The sequence below is a fragment of the Elephantulus edwardii genome, unplaced genomic scaffold, assembly GCF_000299155.1.
Source record: "Elephantulus edwardii isolate Elephantulus edwardi_28Jun2011 unplaced genomic scaffold, EleEdw1.0 scaffold00243, whole genome shotgun sequence".
NCBI classification, from domain to species: domain Eukaryota; kingdom Metazoa; phylum Chordata; class Mammalia; order Macroscelidea; family Macroscelididae; genus Elephantulus; species Elephantulus edwardii.
Window position 1 is genome coordinate 508,789 of NW_006399993.1, and position 17,855 is coordinate 526,643.

The 17,855-nt window shown below is 43.9% G+C and overlaps 1 protein-coding gene across 1 annotated transcript in view; it reads left to right on the forward strand.

Annotated features, from left to right (window-relative positions):
• MKNK1 (MAP kinase interacting serine/threonine kinase 1) overlaps window positions 1–17,452 on the forward strand; it is a 37,055-nt gene extending 19,603 nt beyond the window's left edge. Inside the window, exons 7-12 of the mRNA XM_006899013.1 lie at window positions 6,140–6,195; window positions 9,787–9,882; window positions 11,485–11,679; window positions 14,264–14,428; window positions 15,590–15,633; window positions 17,212–17,452. Of these exons, the coding sequence (XP_006899075.1) occupies window positions 6,140–6,195; window positions 9,787–9,882; window positions 11,485–11,679; window positions 14,264–14,428; window positions 15,590–15,633; window positions 17,212–17,452 (797 nt within the window). The remainder of the gene's footprint in view (window positions 1–6,139; window positions 6,196–9,786; window positions 9,883–11,484; window positions 11,680–14,263; window positions 14,429–15,589; window positions 15,634–17,211) is intronic.
• The last annotated feature ends 403 nt before the right edge of the window (window positions 17,453–17,855 follow it).

The following is a 17,855-nucleotide window of genomic DNA, read 5'->3' on the forward strand; positions in this document are numbered from 1 at the left end:
ATTCCAAAGAAAGGTGATCCAACAGAGTGCAGAAATTATCAGATGATATCATTAATATCACATGCAAGCAAGATTCTGCCAAAAATTATCCAAAAACAACTGGAACAATATTTCAACAGAGAACTTCAAGATGTGTAGGCTGGATTTCATGGTAGTAGGGATGTTATAGCTAACGTTAGATGGATCTTGGAAGAAAGCAGAGAGTGCTAGAGGAATGTCTATCTGTGCTTCATTGACTATGCAAAGGCTTTTGACTATGTGGATCACAACAAGCTATAGCTGACTCTGACAAGAACGGGAATCCCAGAACAAGGAAACAGTACATGATTTAAAATTAGCAAAGTTGCACATCAAGGTTGTATCCTTTCTCTATACCTATTCAGTCTGTACGCTGAGCACACCGTTCAAGAGGCTGGTCTCTTTGAAGAAGATTCTAGCATTAGAATTGGAAGAAGACACATCAACAGCCTTCATTATGCAATTGTCACAATCTTGTTGAAAGTGTGGAGGACTTGAAACACTTGCTACAGAAGATCAAAGACTACAGCCTTCAATATGGATTGCATCTCAACATCAAGATGACAAAAATCCCCACTACTGGCTTGATAAGCAACATCATGATTAATGGAAAAGAGATTAATGTTGTCAACTATTTTATCTTACTTGAATGCACAATTAACACCCTAGTACCCAGCAGTCAAGTGATCGGGAGACATATTACATTGGACAAGTTTGCTGTCATGGTTCAATTTACTGAAAAGTAGTTATGTGAGTTTGAAGACTACGGTATGCCTAATTCACGCCATGGTCTTTTCAGCCATTTGCTATGTATATGAAAGCTGGACAGTGAATAAGGATGACAGAAGAAGATTTGATGCTTTTCAGCTGTGGTGTTGGTGAAGAGTACTGAATATCCCATAGACTGCCAAAAGAGTAAACAGATATATCTTGGGAAAAGTGCAGCCAGAATGTTCCTTGGAGGCAAAGATAGCAAAACTTCCTCTTACATACTTTTAGCATCTTGGTCAGAGAGGCTATTCCTTGGAAAGGGACATCATGCCTGAAAGGGAGGAAGATCTTCAACGAAGTGAATTGACACAGGCTGCAGCAGTGAGCTCAAGTGTGTCAGAGAGGATGAGTAAGGAACAGGATAGGACAAGGTTCTGATTAGTTGTTCAGGGGTCACTATGAGTTGTTGAGTTGTACTCAACTTAGGGCACCAACAACGTTTTATATAGATATGGATATAGATATTTATATATAAACTGGTTACATAATTATATGTATCAATGTGTTGTTATGTGCCATCGAGTCGTTTCCGACTCATAGCGACCCTATGCACAACAGCTCTAAACCCTGCCCTATCCTGCGCCCACCGCACCGCCTCCGACACACCCATCCCGATTACCCCAGTCACCGAATCAATCCATCTCATAGAGGGTCTTCCCCTCCTGCGCTGTCCCTCCACCCTCCCAAGCATGATGTCCCTCTCCAAGGACCCGTCCCTCCTGGCAACATGTCCAAAGTATGTCAGACGAAGCCCCAGAATCCTTGCCTCCAAGGAGCAGCTTGGTTTAATCCTCTCCAAGATGGATCTGTTTGTTTTCCTGGCAGTCCAGGGTACATTCAGTACCCTTCTCCAGCACCACAGCTCAAAAGCATCCACTCTCCTTCTGTCCTCCCTAGTCATTGTCCAACTCTCTGATGCATAACAAGCGATTGCAAATACCATGACCTGTATCAGGCGCACCTTAGTCTCCAGAGAGACGCTGTTGCTCCTGAGTACGTTTGAGAGGTCCCTAACGGCAGACTTTCCCATCGCTATACGCTTTTTGATTTCCTGACTGCTGGTACCAAGAGTGTTAACTGTGGAGCCGAGCAAAGTGAAGCTGTGAACACTCTCAATCTCTTCATCATCCATCCTGACGCTGCCAATTGGTCCAGTGGCGAGAATCTTTGTCTTCTTGACGTTGAGCCTCAGTCCATACTGAATTAAAAGATGTGTTTTATCAGACAAAGTTGCTATCAGGGACTTCTTTAAAGTGCTAAAGAACATTAATGTCAGTTTAAAGGACTAAAGTGTCCATGACCCAAGCTAGGGTTTACTTTTCATAGCTTCATATGCCTGTGAAAGTTGAACAGTGAATAAGGAAGATTGACTAATTGGTGCCTTTGTATTGTGATGTTGCTAAAGAGTGTTAAGTATCCCATGGACTGCCAAAAGAACAAACCAAACTGTCTTGGAGGAAGTGCAATCAGTTGTTCCTTAGAGGCAAGGATGGGGAAACTCCATCTTGTAAACGTTGGGCGTGTTGTCAGGAGGGGCCAATCCCTTGAAAATAAAGCATGCCAGGAAAAGTGTAGGGACAGTGAAAGAGAGAAAGACCTTCAATGAGCTGGATTGATAAAGTGGCTGCAGTAATGGGTTTGACCAGGGTATAAATTATGACAATGGCACGGGCCAGGGCAGGGTTTCCGTGTCTTGCTCATAGGGTCACTATGAATTTTAGTTGATTGGACATCACCTAACAGTAACAAATTTGTACATAGGGTAGGCGTGAATAACACGGAGCCTTAGTAGCACAATGGTCAAGTACCTAGCTATTGACCAGAAGTTTGTAATGATTTAAACCAACCCAGTAATTCTATGAAAGAAAGGCCTATAACCTGCTTCCACAAAGATTACAGCCAAAATGATTGTATGAAACACAATGTAAATGAAGAATAGTGTGAAACACAATGTGTACAAACTTTGTAAGCAAACCAATTTTTTTAAAAAAAAAAAGAATAAAAAAAAAATTACAGCCAAGAAGTCCTATGGGGCAGTTCTACTGTGTCACATGGCGTTGCTATGAGTCAGAATCAACTCAGCATTCATCGACAACATAGATGGTGCGTACTGCCAGTCAGATAGTAGGTGTTGTTGAGCCAACTTTCCCTCATAATGGTTCAGAGTGACACTATGAACAATAGATCTGAATCATGCCCTACACTGTTCCATCCTCAGGATCTTTGATATGCTCAAACCCATAGTTACAATCACTGTGTCAATACATTTAAGGGTCTTTATTTTTCTAACCCTCTTCCATTCCCAGAATGATGTAATTTTCCAAGGACTGGCCCTTCTTCACAACATGCCCAAAGTTTGCGAGATGAAGTTTCACCATCCTTGCCTCTAAGGAGCACTTGGTTGCACTTCCTCCAGAACAAACTTGTTTGTTCTTTTGGCACTTCATGAGATATTCAGTACTTCAGTCTCCTTATTCATTGTCCAAATTTCAGATGCATAGGCAGCAACTAAATTACCAAAACTTGGATCAGGTGCACCTTAGTCTTTACACTGACAACATTGCTCTTTAGCACTTTGGCAAGGTCCTTGATAATAGATTTTCCCAATTTGACACATATTTAGATTTCTTGACTGCTCCTGGCATAGGTGTTAATTGTAGATCCAGATAAAGTTATATCATTGATATTTCAAGGTTTTCTCCCTCTGTCTTGATGTTGCCTGTTAACCCATTGGTGAGGATTTTTGTTTTCTTGATGTTGAGATATAATCCAAATTGAAAACTGTAGTCTTTGATCCTCTGCAGAAAGTCCTTCAAGTCTTCTCTCACTTCCTACCACACAGAAAGTATTTTTATTCCCAGTATCAATTGCTTTGAAGAAAAGCATTCTGTCTGGTGGGGAGTATGGTAGAGGAAATAACAATTTGTGACTTGGCCCACTCCCTTTACTGTTGTGGATATTGGTGGTGAGGGTTTCAGACCATTTGTAGCCTACACTTTATACATCCCACTTGGTGCCAGCAGCACAGTATGGGAAAGCACATGGTATACGTATGTGGGGAGGCTCAGGTTCATTGATTCCTCTGGTGGCTATAAAGAGATCTTCATCCTGACAGTGCCTGTGTTGGGGGCCTGACTTGCACTTGGGATGGAAATTCCTAGAAGGGGATGTCTGTACTTTTTGCAGCATGATGAATAGCAGCAGTTCTGTTTCTGAAAGCTGGGGTGCATGTAGGTAACACCTGCCTGACAGAGATTTACAGCTACTCCCCAAGCTGTCTCTGTAGATTGCAAAACTGGGTCACTCTTTTTACTAGATCCATACCTTGGAGGAGGGTAAAGGCGGTTTTACTTGTATTTATTTATTTATTTGTAAGAATACACTAAAGGGAATGAGGGTGGTGTCTTAGGAGTTCCGAAGGGCTTGTTAACATCTAGCTGGCCAGCTGCCCATGTGACTGGAAGTTGGAGGGGATGAAAAACGATTTCCAGCTGAACTTGGCTGTTTTCTAAATAACTTCATGCCGGGAAGATGAATTGGGCAAGAATGGGTCAGCCTCGAAACAAGCTCCATACTTTTAAATACTGGACATACTGCCGCTTAACCTCTGGGAAATGAACCAGAGCAGCTGGATGGCTGGTGTGCTCACACAGGCAGGCCCGTTATTACAGCATGGCTCTCTGCGTCCTGAGGCTAGGGGACGACTGAGCCATTGCCACCTATTTGGAGAGTAAGGCTTCATGTGTAGCTCGTGATCCTTCTGTGGGAGCACTTGCTGTAATGGAAAATATCTTTCACTTTTAGTGCGTCGAGCTGTAGGCCTGACTCAATTTGTACAGTCTGGGCTGAGTTGCTTTGGGTTCTCATTCAATTAGGTGACTGATGAAGTTACTTAGCCTGCCAGAGCCCAGATTTTTTTTCTCTCTGGTAAAGTGCCTCAGATGGACAGAGCCATCCCCATGCAGGAGAAATTGGAAGCTGCCCAAGTTGATCATCAGGAGAGTTTTAATGAAGCAGATTCTGCTTTTCCATGCTACTCCCATTACCTTGAGAATCTCCTGTGGCTCCCTGGACTTCCAAGCAGTAGCTTTCTGGCTGCTGCTCAACCCTCTCTCTAGTCCATTGTCTTTACTTTGTGTCTTCCAGGAAGAAAGAGGAATAGGTTTCTGACTACGCCTCCAGAATACCATGATCACATAAATCGGTTCTTAGTCTCTGTCTTTGCTTAGAAGGAGGTTTTTCCAAGGTGTCTTTTTGGCCAGGTCAGTCACTTTTAACTCTTTTACAGCATATTCCTGTTTGTAGTCTCCATCACGAGAGAACTCAAAAACCTCAAACTTATTGCTGTGGACAACTCATAGCTGACCCTCCAGCAGTTTTTTTGGACATTGTTAATCTCAAAATTGTTGTTATTGTTAGGTGCTATAGAGTCAGGTATGACTCATAGTGACCCTTTGAACAACAGATCTGAACCCTGTCCTATCCTGTGCCATCCTCATCACCTCTGACACCCTTGAGCCCATTGCTGTAGTCACTGTGTCAGTCAATCTCATTGGGAGTCTTCTTCTCTTTTTGCTGACCCTCAAAAAAATAGATACCTCATTCTTCTCCCTCAGAGCTGCTGGTGGATTCAGACAACCAGAGAGGCATCACCTTTTGTTCACACAGCACAACTCACTGATTAGGCTACTAGAACTCCCTTCAAGAGATAAGACCTGGCCAGAAATCAAGGGAGGGTGCTTGAGAACATCACCCTCAGGCCAAAGCAGCCTTTACTCTACTTTCAACAGGGCTGTCTTGGCTTGTAGAGTAGACAAGAAGGGAATCAAACAAGCTTTGGGGGATTTGTTAGCTAACACTTGGTCCCCTGAACATTCAGGGAGTCCCATGGAAGGTTTTTGGTTTTGTTTTTGTTTTTAAATCGGCCACACAAGAAGAAATGAAGGAGAGCAGTCCAAGCCCCCTGAGAAATTCTTAAACAAGGCACTAATTATTTCTGCATTGCTCTTCCCAGCGCTGACTTTGCAAAGCTCTTTGCCCTGCTTTGCATTAGGCTTTCTTCCTCCTGGTTGTCACTGCAGTGCTGAAAGGTAGGCTGACTGGGATTCATTTAGCCCTTCTTACCCTGCCAGACTTCTAAAACCTCACTTCAAAAGAACTTGCAGAATCATCTCTGCTTTTGGTTTGTGTCTCTGGTTACTTCTGCTTCCTGCAGCTCGTTGATTTTTTAATGTACCATAATTGGGAATTAATCTGCGAACAGCAGCATTTGGAAAAAATTAATTGTGTGTGGAATGCTTGATAATTATATGCATGTGTTAACCATTTCTTTGCTCTTTGTCATCTCAAGGCATTGCTCACAGAGATCTGAAGCCAGAAAATATATTGTGTGAGTCTCCAGAAAAGGTAGGGATCTAATTTGAAACCTTAATAATTTATACTGATTTGAGAAAACCCACTTTGTTTATAGTAGAAATTGTTGGCAGTCTTCTTAGCCTCAGGTACCAATTCGAACTGTTTTATACCCAGTATGCAGTAGCTAGTATTCCACATACATGATCCTTAACCCTTGCCCTATATCATCAGTGTGATAAAGCCCAAGAGTTTGCAAACTCTGAGACCTTCACAGAAATCAATGTTTTCCAATCCAGTTCACCCACCTTCAGAGCACTTGATATAAGCCATAAACAGCAACTCACTCTTATTTGAAGCATGTCAGTATAAACGTGTGTTGTTGTTGTTATGTGCCGTCAAGTTGCTTGTGACTCATAGCGACTCTATGTACAACAGCCCTAAACCCTACTCTGTCCTGTGCCAATCTCACTGTCTTCGTCACACCTACTCTCATTACCCCAGACACTGAATCAATCTACCTCATAGAGGGTCTTCCTTTCCTGCACTGTCCCTCCACCTTCCCAAGCATGACATCCTTCTCTGAGGACTGATCCCCCCTTGCAACATGTCCAAAGTATGTCAGACGAAGCCTCAGAATCCTTGCCTCCAAGGAGCAGCCTGGATGTGTACATTATAAAATATGCCAAAGATGACCATTAAAAAAAAAAATCATGTTTAACATTGATTAAATGCATCTATTGTAAACTTTGCCCTAATCTACTAGTAAATGGAAATATTTGTGTTTCCATAAGAGTGTATGAATTTACCAGATTATGCATTTTTTTTAAAAAAGGAGGGTTTTAAGCACTGGTGGTCTGCCTGATCTGCATTCCTGCTTCTCTGTGTGTAGACATGTGTGTGTGCATGAGCAGTGTCTTGGATTGGATTGAACCATGGCTTATGAAAAAGAAATATTATTAGCAAACATGTGTATCACCTATTACTTACAGCTCTTTTATAGTGAATGAGAATGTGTTATTTCAAATAAGGTCTTATGCCTGCCTACCAATGTTTCTGACATAGAATTTTATTATTATTAATAGTCAGACTTAAACCCACTGCCATCAAGTTGATTCTAACTCATAATGATGTTCCACAGGTTTCTGAGGCCAAAAATCTTTAAGAGACACTGGTGAATCCAAACCACACACCTTTTAGTTAGCATCTGTTGAGTGTTTGAATTGTGCAAGTGCCTTTTTTTTTTCGCTAAGCACATTATATCATTAATAGTTATAAAATCTCATGAGGTAGATGAGGAAATCAAAGCTCATAGAGTCAAGGCTGACTCCCTACACTTAACAACCACTAGCTATCAGCAGAGGACCTTAAGCAAGTGTCTTAGCCTCGCTAAGCTTTGACTCTATGAATAACAGATTGGAACCTTGCCCTAACCTGCAGCAATCTCATGATTTCGGCCATGCCAACACCCATGTTGCAGTCACTATGTCAATCCATCTTCCCCTTTTCTACCTACTCTTTACTTTTCCCAGTATGATGTCTTTTTCTAAGGACTGGTGCCTCCTGACAAAATGCCCAGTGTATGTGGATAAAGTTTCATTGTCCTTGCTTCTAAGAAACCCCTGGTTGTATTTCCTCCAAGGATGATTGATTTGTTCTTTTGGCAGACAATGGTATATTCAGTAGTCTTCACCAACACTACAATACCAGTTCTTCAGTCTTTCTTATTCATAGTCCAAATTTTGTATTAATATGAAGCAATTGAAAATTAGTTGAGGCAGATGCTCCTTAGTCTTTAAACTGGCATCCTTGCTCTTTAGCACTTTAGAGAGGTTCTTAACAGATTTGCCAAAGCACCACATCTTTTGATTTCTTGACTGCTGCTACCATGAGTATTGACTATGTATCCAAGCAAATCATTGACAACTTCAATCTTTTCTGTCTATAATGATGTTTCCTATTGGTCCAATTGTAAGGATTTTTCTTTTTTTGATGTTGCAGTATAATCCATATTGAAAAACATAATTGGTCTTTAGTAAGTACTTCAAGTCATCTTCTCTTTCTGCAGTTTTGTGTCACCAGCTTAATTGTATTGATGAATCTTCCTCCAATCCTGATGTCACATTCTTCTTCATATAGTCCAGCTTCTCAAAGTTTTTGCTCAGCATACACATTGACTAGGTATGGAGAAAGGATTATGATCCTGACACATAGCTTTCCTGATTTCTGATTTTAAACCTTGTAGTATCTTCTTGTTCTGCAAATGACTAGAGACTAATCCTGAGCTAAGATAGCCTGACCTCACAATTTCTTGGGCCCTCTGAACTATTCTTTTGCTGTGTTCAGTGTATTTCATGTCCTTTGTTTCATTTTATATTGATGGCTCAGGCTTTTATGTTTAAGAAAACCAAAATTAAGAGAGGCCAAGTGAGAGAGAAAGGATGAGACGTTGAGACTCACTCAAGCTGCCTTGGTGGGTGTTTTTAAATGGCTGATCTTAGACTCCCAAACCATCCTTTTCATCCCTTTAACGCAACACTCACTGTGCTGCTCCCACCAGGCAGGACATTGTCATATACACAACAGAATCCTGCTGGTCAGCACCAGATGTGAATCACACCCTAATTGTTGTCTCAGACGAGCCGTCCAATTATGGTGGGTTTGGCTGTTGTGCTGACTCCACCACTTAGGATGACCACCCTTCTCAGTTTCCCAGGCCAGAAGGTGTCCAGGATCAAAGGCTTCTAGAACTTACACAAAGTCCCAGGCAAGCAAACCAGGGGAAGGTGGTGATCCTTTGCCACTTGAGGTGGCAAACTAAAGGTTTTACACAAGGTGCTCTGTGTTCCACTGAAGGAGCTACTAGGAATCTGTCTTTGAGGCATACGTATTAACTGCTCTAACTTTTAGGAAGTTGCCAGGAGAGGTTATTCCTTGGAGAGGTGGAGGGGCAGCAAAAGAGAGGAAGAGCCTCAACCACGTGGATTGACACAATGACTGCAGCAGTAGGCTAGAGTGTATTGGAGATTGTGTGGAGGGTATGGACTAGGACAGGGTTTAGGCTGGTTATTCATAGGGTTGCTGTAAGTCATGCTCAGCTTGACAGCACCCATCATCATCATCATCATCATCATCATCATCATCATCATCACCACCACCACCACCACCCCCACTACCACCACTCTAGCTTCTTTGCTGTAACCTCCACCATTGTTTGCTGCCAAGTGTTTCATAGCTTTACCACTTACTTTATATTATACTCCCAGCAGTCTAATACAGTATAATAGGGTAATAAGAATGGAATCCTTGCATAATGCAAACAATTTAAATGCACAACTACTAGGTGAAAAAAAGTCAGAGCTTTGAAAATGCTGAAATTTTTACTATTTAAAAGGGGTCGTTGTGCATCGATCAACTCTATGACAACTAACATAAACAAGGAAACAGTGTGGGAAAGAGGACACACCTTAGGATAAATCCTCAGTTGATTTCTAGTTAGCCTAAGGAGAATAAACACAACTTGGAAGAAAAAGCTTGGTTTCAAGTGTGACAGCCATACACCTATTCCCCTATGAAGTCCTGTGACCATTTCATGCCTTTTAATGTGTTATGTTTTTTCATTTTTGTTTCTGTTTTCCTCTTCAGGTGTCCCCAGTGAAGATATGTGACTTTGACTTGGGCAGTGGGGTAAAACTGAACAACTCCTGTACCCCGATAACCACTCCAGAACTAACCACTCCAGTACGTATGGCCAGGAACCCCATGACACTCTCTTCTGGGAGCCTGTACTTTTTGAGTAACCTCTGTCTCAAAGCTGTGAAGTCCAGAAAAAGGGGCTAAGAAAGGGAAAACTAGGTCTATCTATACCTTTTCCTGCTATTTGAATTGCCATTTCCTTTGTATTGGTAAAGAGCTCTAATAACATAATTCATGGTTTGTTGTACTGCTAACCAAAAGTCGATATATCTCTACTTTGGATCCACCAGAAGTTCTGAGGGAGAAATATGAGTAATGTTAAGATTCACTGCTTAGGAAACCCAATAGAGGGTCACTATGAGTTGGAATCAACTTAATGTCAGTGAGTGAGCTTGTATTGGAATGCCAGGCTCCATAGAGCTGGTGCTTAGTTGCTAATGAAACAGACATTAGAGCTTTTCTTTTTTAGTAGTAATGAAGTGATAAAGACTTGTGTCTATAGCATAGACTGAGCCTGAATTCTGCTGTGCTAAAAAACAGAGATGACTTCCTTTGATATATATGTATGGGTATAGCTTTGTGAGTCGCCTTCCCATTGCTGAAGTCATAGCACATCCTCCTTTGCTGGTGGAGGATGAGAGCTGTCCTCCTACGCAGTGAAGAGGTGCATAGTCTCACTGTAGAAAGAACTGTGAGGCTCTGGGCTCTATGCGTTAAGATTGTGTGGCTAAGTTATCTGCTGTTTTTTACTTCACATTTCACACCCAGATGGTGCTATTGGGAGCCACTTCCTGACACAGCTTTATACATACTTGATATACTATAGTTATTATGAGTCTTTGGGGATTGACATGCTTTATAAGTGAATTTCTCTAATAATCCTTTTATAAGACATTCATTAAAATATGCCTATATTGTGTCTTATTCTAAGTAAAATTAGTAGGCTTATGTTTCTAATACACTGGGCTACCAGGTTCTCAAAACCATTAACTCTAATTGCCAGTAACAAAGAAAATTTCCTTTCTTCAATTATAATCTTCCTAAGTCCGTGTGTGTGTGTGTGTGTGTGTGTGTGTGTGTGTGTGTGTGTGTGCGCGTGCTGGTAAAAATAACATGGAGGGGATGCTATTTGTTTTATTAGCAATTTTTCTGCACAGGGGTCAAAGGAAGATCTTGGTTTTCCTATTGATAAATCGTAGGGGAGATTGGTTTTCTTCTGTGAGTTCTTCAAGCTTTGATTTTCTCTTGATTCTAAAGTTTTCCTTGCTTCAAGCTAACAGGGCAGTTTAATGGGATTCCACTGAGAAATCTTTGTTTTCTTACCTTGAATATCCACAAATTTCCCTCCCAGTGTTCTTGGTACATGTAAGTACTTACACATTTAGATCTGTTTATATAGAGCTTAGGCAGGGATCTTCCTGGAGCTTATGACAATGTGTGTCCACCCGCTAGAGAAGGACCTGAAAGATATGATGGCTTGGAACAAATCATGAAGGATTGATTATAGGGACTCCATTTACAAGTATGTAATTGGCTCAGTTTTTCTCAGTGCTTTGGGAAATTCCCACCATCCCCTCTCTCTGTAACTAAGGCTCTTTCTCTCTCTCTCCTGCCTTTTGCATCTCTCCCAAACCTGGCCCCCCACAGTGTGGCTCTGCAGAATACATGGCCCCTGAGGTGGTAGAGGTCTTCACAGATGAGGCCACTTTTTACGACAAACGCTGTGACCTGTGGAGCCTGGGCGTGGTCCTCTATATCATGCTGAGTGGCTACCCCCCCTTCGTAGGTCACTGTGGAGCCGACTGCGGCTGGGACCGAGGAGAGGTCTGCAGAGTGTGCCAGGTGAGCCTCGCCCCAGAGATCCATTTATTTGGCCCTGCCGGGAGTGGAGGGTGGGGGTCTGGGTGTCAATGTGGTTGTGAGCTAATCTAGAAGTTTTATAGTATCCCTCTGCTCTCCTATTCAAGGGCAGTGATCTTAAGGGGTGGTAGAGAAAGAGAACAACAACAAGGGATTAGAGACCAAAACTAAATGCCTAAGGTAGGGGAAGAGTTCTGTCTAGCTTATTTCCCCATACTACTGATGAGCACATTGAGGCCAGCCTCACTCCTATGGCTTCTGGTATAGAGGACAGAGCACTGAACTGTGAAAAGCTGAGGGCTCAAGCCCTGGCTTGCTACTACCACTGGTGGGAGTTCACCTTTCTGGCCTTGTGTTTCTTCATCTGCCAAAATAGTTAATACACCTACCTATCAGCCTCTATTAGCTGTTAGAAAATTGACTTACATACAGAACCTCGCAGAGACAAGTGAGTGAGAAGCTGGTCAGGGCAGCCGTCCCAGCCAGGTGTCTGACAGTCATTAGCAGAAGACCATTTCTCTGCTAGTAAGCATTCCATTGTCCTCTTGAGAGGACCAAACATGTTTCCTGCATGGGCAAAGTCTATTTTCTGAAAGTATACAAGAAATGGGAAACATACTTGGGGCAGTTGAGTAGTTGGTATAGAGAGGACACCAGTCTGAGGTGAGCCCCAAACTCTAGTACAAGTACCATCTACCAAATACTTGCTTCTCTCCACTCCAGGCAAGTCATCCACTTTCTCATTGTGGGATGTGGACTCAAGAGAGCTGAAAGGAGATACAATTGTTTGTTTCAGTCAGCATTCGTGAGGCACTGGTTCTGGATCAGACCCAGTGTTAGCCAAGCTGCTGAGACACGTGAGACATGATCTCTGCCCTCAGGAAGCTCATCACTTATGCAAGGCTTCTCAGCTTCCACACTGTTGGCATTTAAGACTGAGTGACTCCTTATTTAAAGAGTCAGAGAGAAAAGAGGAAGGACCTCAACAAGAGGGATTGACGCAGTGGCTGCTACAGTGGACTTAAACATGTCCGTGATTGTGAGGCTGGTGCAGGACTGGGCAATGCTTCACTCTGTGGGAATTAGATCACTGAGCTGGAACCAACTTGAAGGCATCTAACAGCAGCATAACAACATTTCTGTTGTTGTAAGGGGCTGTACTGTGCGTTGTAGGATACTTAACCTCGTCCCTGGCCTCAACTTACTAGATGCCAGTAGTACCTCCACCAGTTATAATAATTAAAGCATCTTCAGACATTATCACACCCACCATATCATCCAAATGGAGAATTCCTGGTCTAGTTGTGAGGATTCGTAAACTTGTCATATCAATACCACAAGGTAAAGCAGAGCTAAACCACCCTCAGCCTAGCTAGGCATCAGAGGAAGATTATTAGAGACGCTACCTAAGCTTAAAGGATGTCTTAAAAGCTGCGGCAGAGTTCCCCAGGGAATCCCTGTGTGGCACAAACAGTTAGACATTGGACTTCTAACTGACAGGTTAATGATTCGGCCCACCCTGAGATGGTTTCACAGACAGGCCTGGCAATCTGCATCCAAAAAATGACAGCCGTGAAAGCCCTGTGGAACGGGGTTACTCGGCATACATAGGGGTCAGCATGAGTCAAGGGTGATTTTACAGTAAAAAAAAAACACCATATCCTCAGGGGAAGGGAAGCAGGAAATTAAAGTGGAGGTAATAGCACAAGCAAAATGTCCAAAACATAGCACAGGTAAAACGGTGCTACCACTCTAGAAGGCAGTTTGGCGCTTCCTCAAAAAGCTGAACATAGAAATTCCATATGACACAGCTATCCCAGCTATATCCCGAGAGATTGAAAACTGAGGCACAAATGGAATCTTGCTCATAGCAGCATTACTCACCATCGCAAGACTATGGAAACGTCCAAGTGTCTAACTGCAATCGAATGGATTGAGAAATTATGGTACATTCACACAATGGAGCACACAGGAGCAATGATTTTGTAAATAACTACCTAACTTAGAAGGGACTGGAGAGCGTTATACTCAGTGAACTAACTCAGACCCATAAGGACAAATATTGTATAAGACTGTTACGGTAGAACAAATACCGGATCCAAGAGGGAGAGGGGAAGAACAGAGGGCTGGGGCGGGGGCATTATCATAGGGTCACACAGTTTGATGGGAGAGAGTGAAGAAAATGGGAAAGATCCCATGTCAGAAACAATGTATACAAACTTTGTAAATAAACTAGTATAAAATAACATTTAAGAAAACAAAGACATAGAGGTAGGAAACAGCTGAGCATGTACATGGAAGAAAAGAGGAAGTGCAAGGCTGATGATGGTGGGAGGTAAAACTAGAGAAGCAGCCAGAAGCCAGTCTATGGGATTAGAGCTTTGTTCTGTGGGTAATGTCCCCACTTGTGCCCATTCAGCCCTCTTAAGTAGCATAGTCAACCAGAGGTGTTTGGTGTAGTGATGATGTAACCATGAGGTCCATTAGACCTTGGGTGATAAGATTGATAAGCATATCTTGTCCATATCCTGGCTACTGTGGCCTCAGAGAAATCCTCTCTCCCCAGAACAAGCTGTTTGAGAGCATCCAGGAAGGCAAGTATGAGTTTCCTGACAAGGACTGGGCTCATATCTCCATTGAGGCCAAAGACCTCATCTCCAAGCTCCTAGTTCGAGATGCCAAGCAGAGACTCAGCGCTGCCCAAGTTCTTCAGCACCCATGGGTGCAAGGGGTGAGTGACTCCAATTATTGGGGCATTCTACCTCCTCAGGCCTTCATTATGGCCATGAGGAAGCTCTCATAGCAGCAGGTACTAACACTAAACCAAATGACTGACAGTTATACAGCATGCAGAGTCCATTGACTACGAACTTTGTCCCAGAGTGAGCCCCTTTCCCAGATCAGAAACCAAGCCCCTAGTTGGAGTTCACAGAAACCTTTAGGGTTTTGACACACATTCCACTGTTGGCAAAGATACCCTGCCTCCAGCCTTGGAAATAGCTTGACATCATCATTAGAGACCTGTAGTACTGTCGTCTTATACATGAATGTCATTGGCTAGCAGCACTCAAAACCAAGACCTCACTGCCCTGCATGCTGTGTGAGTGCAGTGAGGGCAAATAAGTTGTCCTCGTGGTCTTGGGTGTCTAGGTGACGCTGATCTGAAACACACCTGGTGGTATTTTCTACAATCTTCACCAGACCCATTTTCTTTAAATTTTCCATGTTTAGTCATGATTCTTAACTCCTGACCCTTCATGGAGTCTGTCAGGCCCGCCTGCGAGTGACTGTGTCTTTGGTCTGCGAGGTCCCATTCAGTCTCAGTGACCTTACCAGTGCAAGAAGACAGAGGTGCCAACCACATGTTACAGGAACCTAACCCAAGGCACAGAGTCTAAGCTCATTTCCAGCCACCCAAGAGCAGTGGGCACGTGCTAGGTACAAGCAGAACTGGGATGAGTAAGACTCAACGCATGTTGTCATGTTCGGGTATGGAGAGACAGATAAGAACAGTTGACAGGACAACGTGATGAATACTTATCAAAAGTGCTGGAGACACAAAATGAACAGGAATCTGGCTCTGCTTGGAGCTGGGGTAGGGAGGTGGCGGGGAAAGTAACCCAGGAGCTGGATTTTGGAGGATGATCAGGACTTTGCCAGACAGAGCCGATCCAGGCACTTCATAAAGGGGAGACTGTGTTGTGTGCTGTACTTCAGATCACACTTTTCTTGCTCTCTCTTTGAAAGGCCTTACCCTGCCGGCAAACATCCATCGCTAAGTCCCTGGACTGAAAGCCTGTAGCAGCCTCCCCATTCTGTGTTGGCTTGGGTGGGGGCAGCTCTTAGGAAGAGGGGGCAATACTTACCCACACATCTGTGCTTCCCATTCTAGCAAGCTCCAGAAAAAGGACTCCCCACACCGCAAGTCCTCCAGAGGTAAATGCTGCAACTGCACCATGCCCTTCTTTCCTGGCCTCAACTTTCCCCTCAGACTCTCAGATACGATGGTGGTAGGGATCCTCCTCAAGGAGTGCTGAGACCTGCCATCTTCCCACACCTCCTACTGTGTATCTGCCGCCCTCTTGCCTTTTCTCCACCAGGATGATTCCCCCTGCCCTCCAATCCTTCAAGCCCCTACTTGCCCTGTATTCAATAAAAATACTTGTTTTGCACATCCACATGAATCCACAAAATTAAGCTTACTAAAGCTAGAAATCATCCCTTACAGCACCCAGACACAGACCTTGTTGTTTTTGTGTACCATGGAGTTGGAACCGACCCATAGCTGACCCTCTAGTTTTCAGAGGCAGTTAATTGCACTGAAGGAGATTGCCCAGCATTCTTCCATGGAGCAGCTAGTGGATTTGAGCTGTGTGCCTTCGGGATTGCAGTGCAGCATTTTACCACTAGGCCACCAAAGGTCTCTTACCTCTAAGTAGAAATCATTGTTTACAGACCAGACACAGATCTTACTTACAGGTTATTCACATCTTGGTCTGCTCTTGCTGCCACAGACTGTTCAAAGTAAGACATGGCAAGCACTTTAAGGCTATGAGATCAGTTAGTGGCACATTGACAGAATGTACAGTAATGCCACTTGGTACCAAATATTTATGCCATAACAGACATGGTACTAAGAGCTTTGCATACATTATATCCATGATCCTTGTGATAAATTTGAAAAAGAGGTACTGCTATTATCCCCACTTTATTGATGAAAGTAGGAATAAAATAAATAAAATTCTTCACCCAAAGACAGCCTTGGGAGCTGATAGTTTTGAGCCTGGATTGTTTGGGCTCTAGAACCTTTTTAACAACTATTCCTATCGTGAGCACTGCTCTCTTCCAAGTGGCCAAGGCTAAAGAATGGTGGGAAACCCCTTTGTGAACCATCTCGTGGTCAGTTTAGGGCCTACACAGGGAAGTCTAGATCTTTATAATCTCCATCGCTTTGACCCATGATGCTCTTGCATCTTGGATTCCAACCTTATTCTCTATAGCTGTCTCCAGAGGCCCATGGTTGTTTCCAGCCTCACGTTACCTTAAAAGATGTATTCAGCAAACCCACAATACCTCTTATATATCCTGAGTTGAGTGCTGGGTACTTAGGCCTGAAAAGCAGAGCTGTTGTTCCTTCCCTGATGGGGAGCAGATCTCCACACTGAGCATGATTTGCAAGGGGTGTGGGCCTTCCTTCACGAGGGATGTGTGCAGAGGTGTGGGAGTTCAGAGGAAGAGTTTCTGAAAGAAAATGGCATTTTCCCCAGTTGACAAGTCTGGAAATATTCTGGAGGTCGAGGGGCCATTCCTAGAGGAGCCACATCAACCTCAGTGAAGTGGGATTACAAACTCAAGCAAGACATGCTTTGGAGACAGTAACCTACACCAACTCAAAAACGGGTGGAGGGGGGAGATCTGAGGGGAGCCTAGAACTGCAGCAGCTAATGGGAGTGGGCAGGATCCAGCGTGATTGACCGTAACTGAATCCTGCCTCCCTCTCCCTTGCCCTGGCAGGAATAGCAGCACCATGGACCTAACACTCTTCGCCGCAGAGGCCATTGCCCTGAACCGCCAGCTGTCTCAGCACGAGGAGAATGAGAACCAGCTGACAGAAGAGTCCAAAGCCCTAGCTGAGAACCTCTGCTCTGTGAAGCTTTCCCCTCCCTCCAAGTCACGCTTGGCCCGTCGGCGAGCCCTGACCCAGGCAGGCCGAAGTGCAGGCAGTGGACCTTGCCCACCACCCACAGCACTCTGATCTGCAATTACCCCTTCTGGCTACCCCAGGTATCATCCCAGGAAAGCTGTGAAGTCAGACTCTGCAGAACACTCCACAAAGTCCTTCTGCTCCACAAAGGCCCTGAGGTTCCCACCCAGCTCCCCCTCCACACACCGCCTCCCCCCCCAGTCCCTGGGGTCCTCAAGGAAAAAGCTTTTTCCAAAGGGGTTGTCATTGAAAAGGAAAGCAATCACTTGTCACTTTGCATAATCGCCGGTGGCGGTGGGGCGTCTCTCTCTCCACCAGGCTCCTGCCCACCTGCTCACCGCCTGCAGATCCAGAATGCTCTCACGTGCTCTCCCAGCAGCTGGGGCTGCATCCTTCAGGGAGCCAGCTTTGAGAAGCTTCAGTTGACAGAGGCTGCCAATGTGTGCCTCTCCCC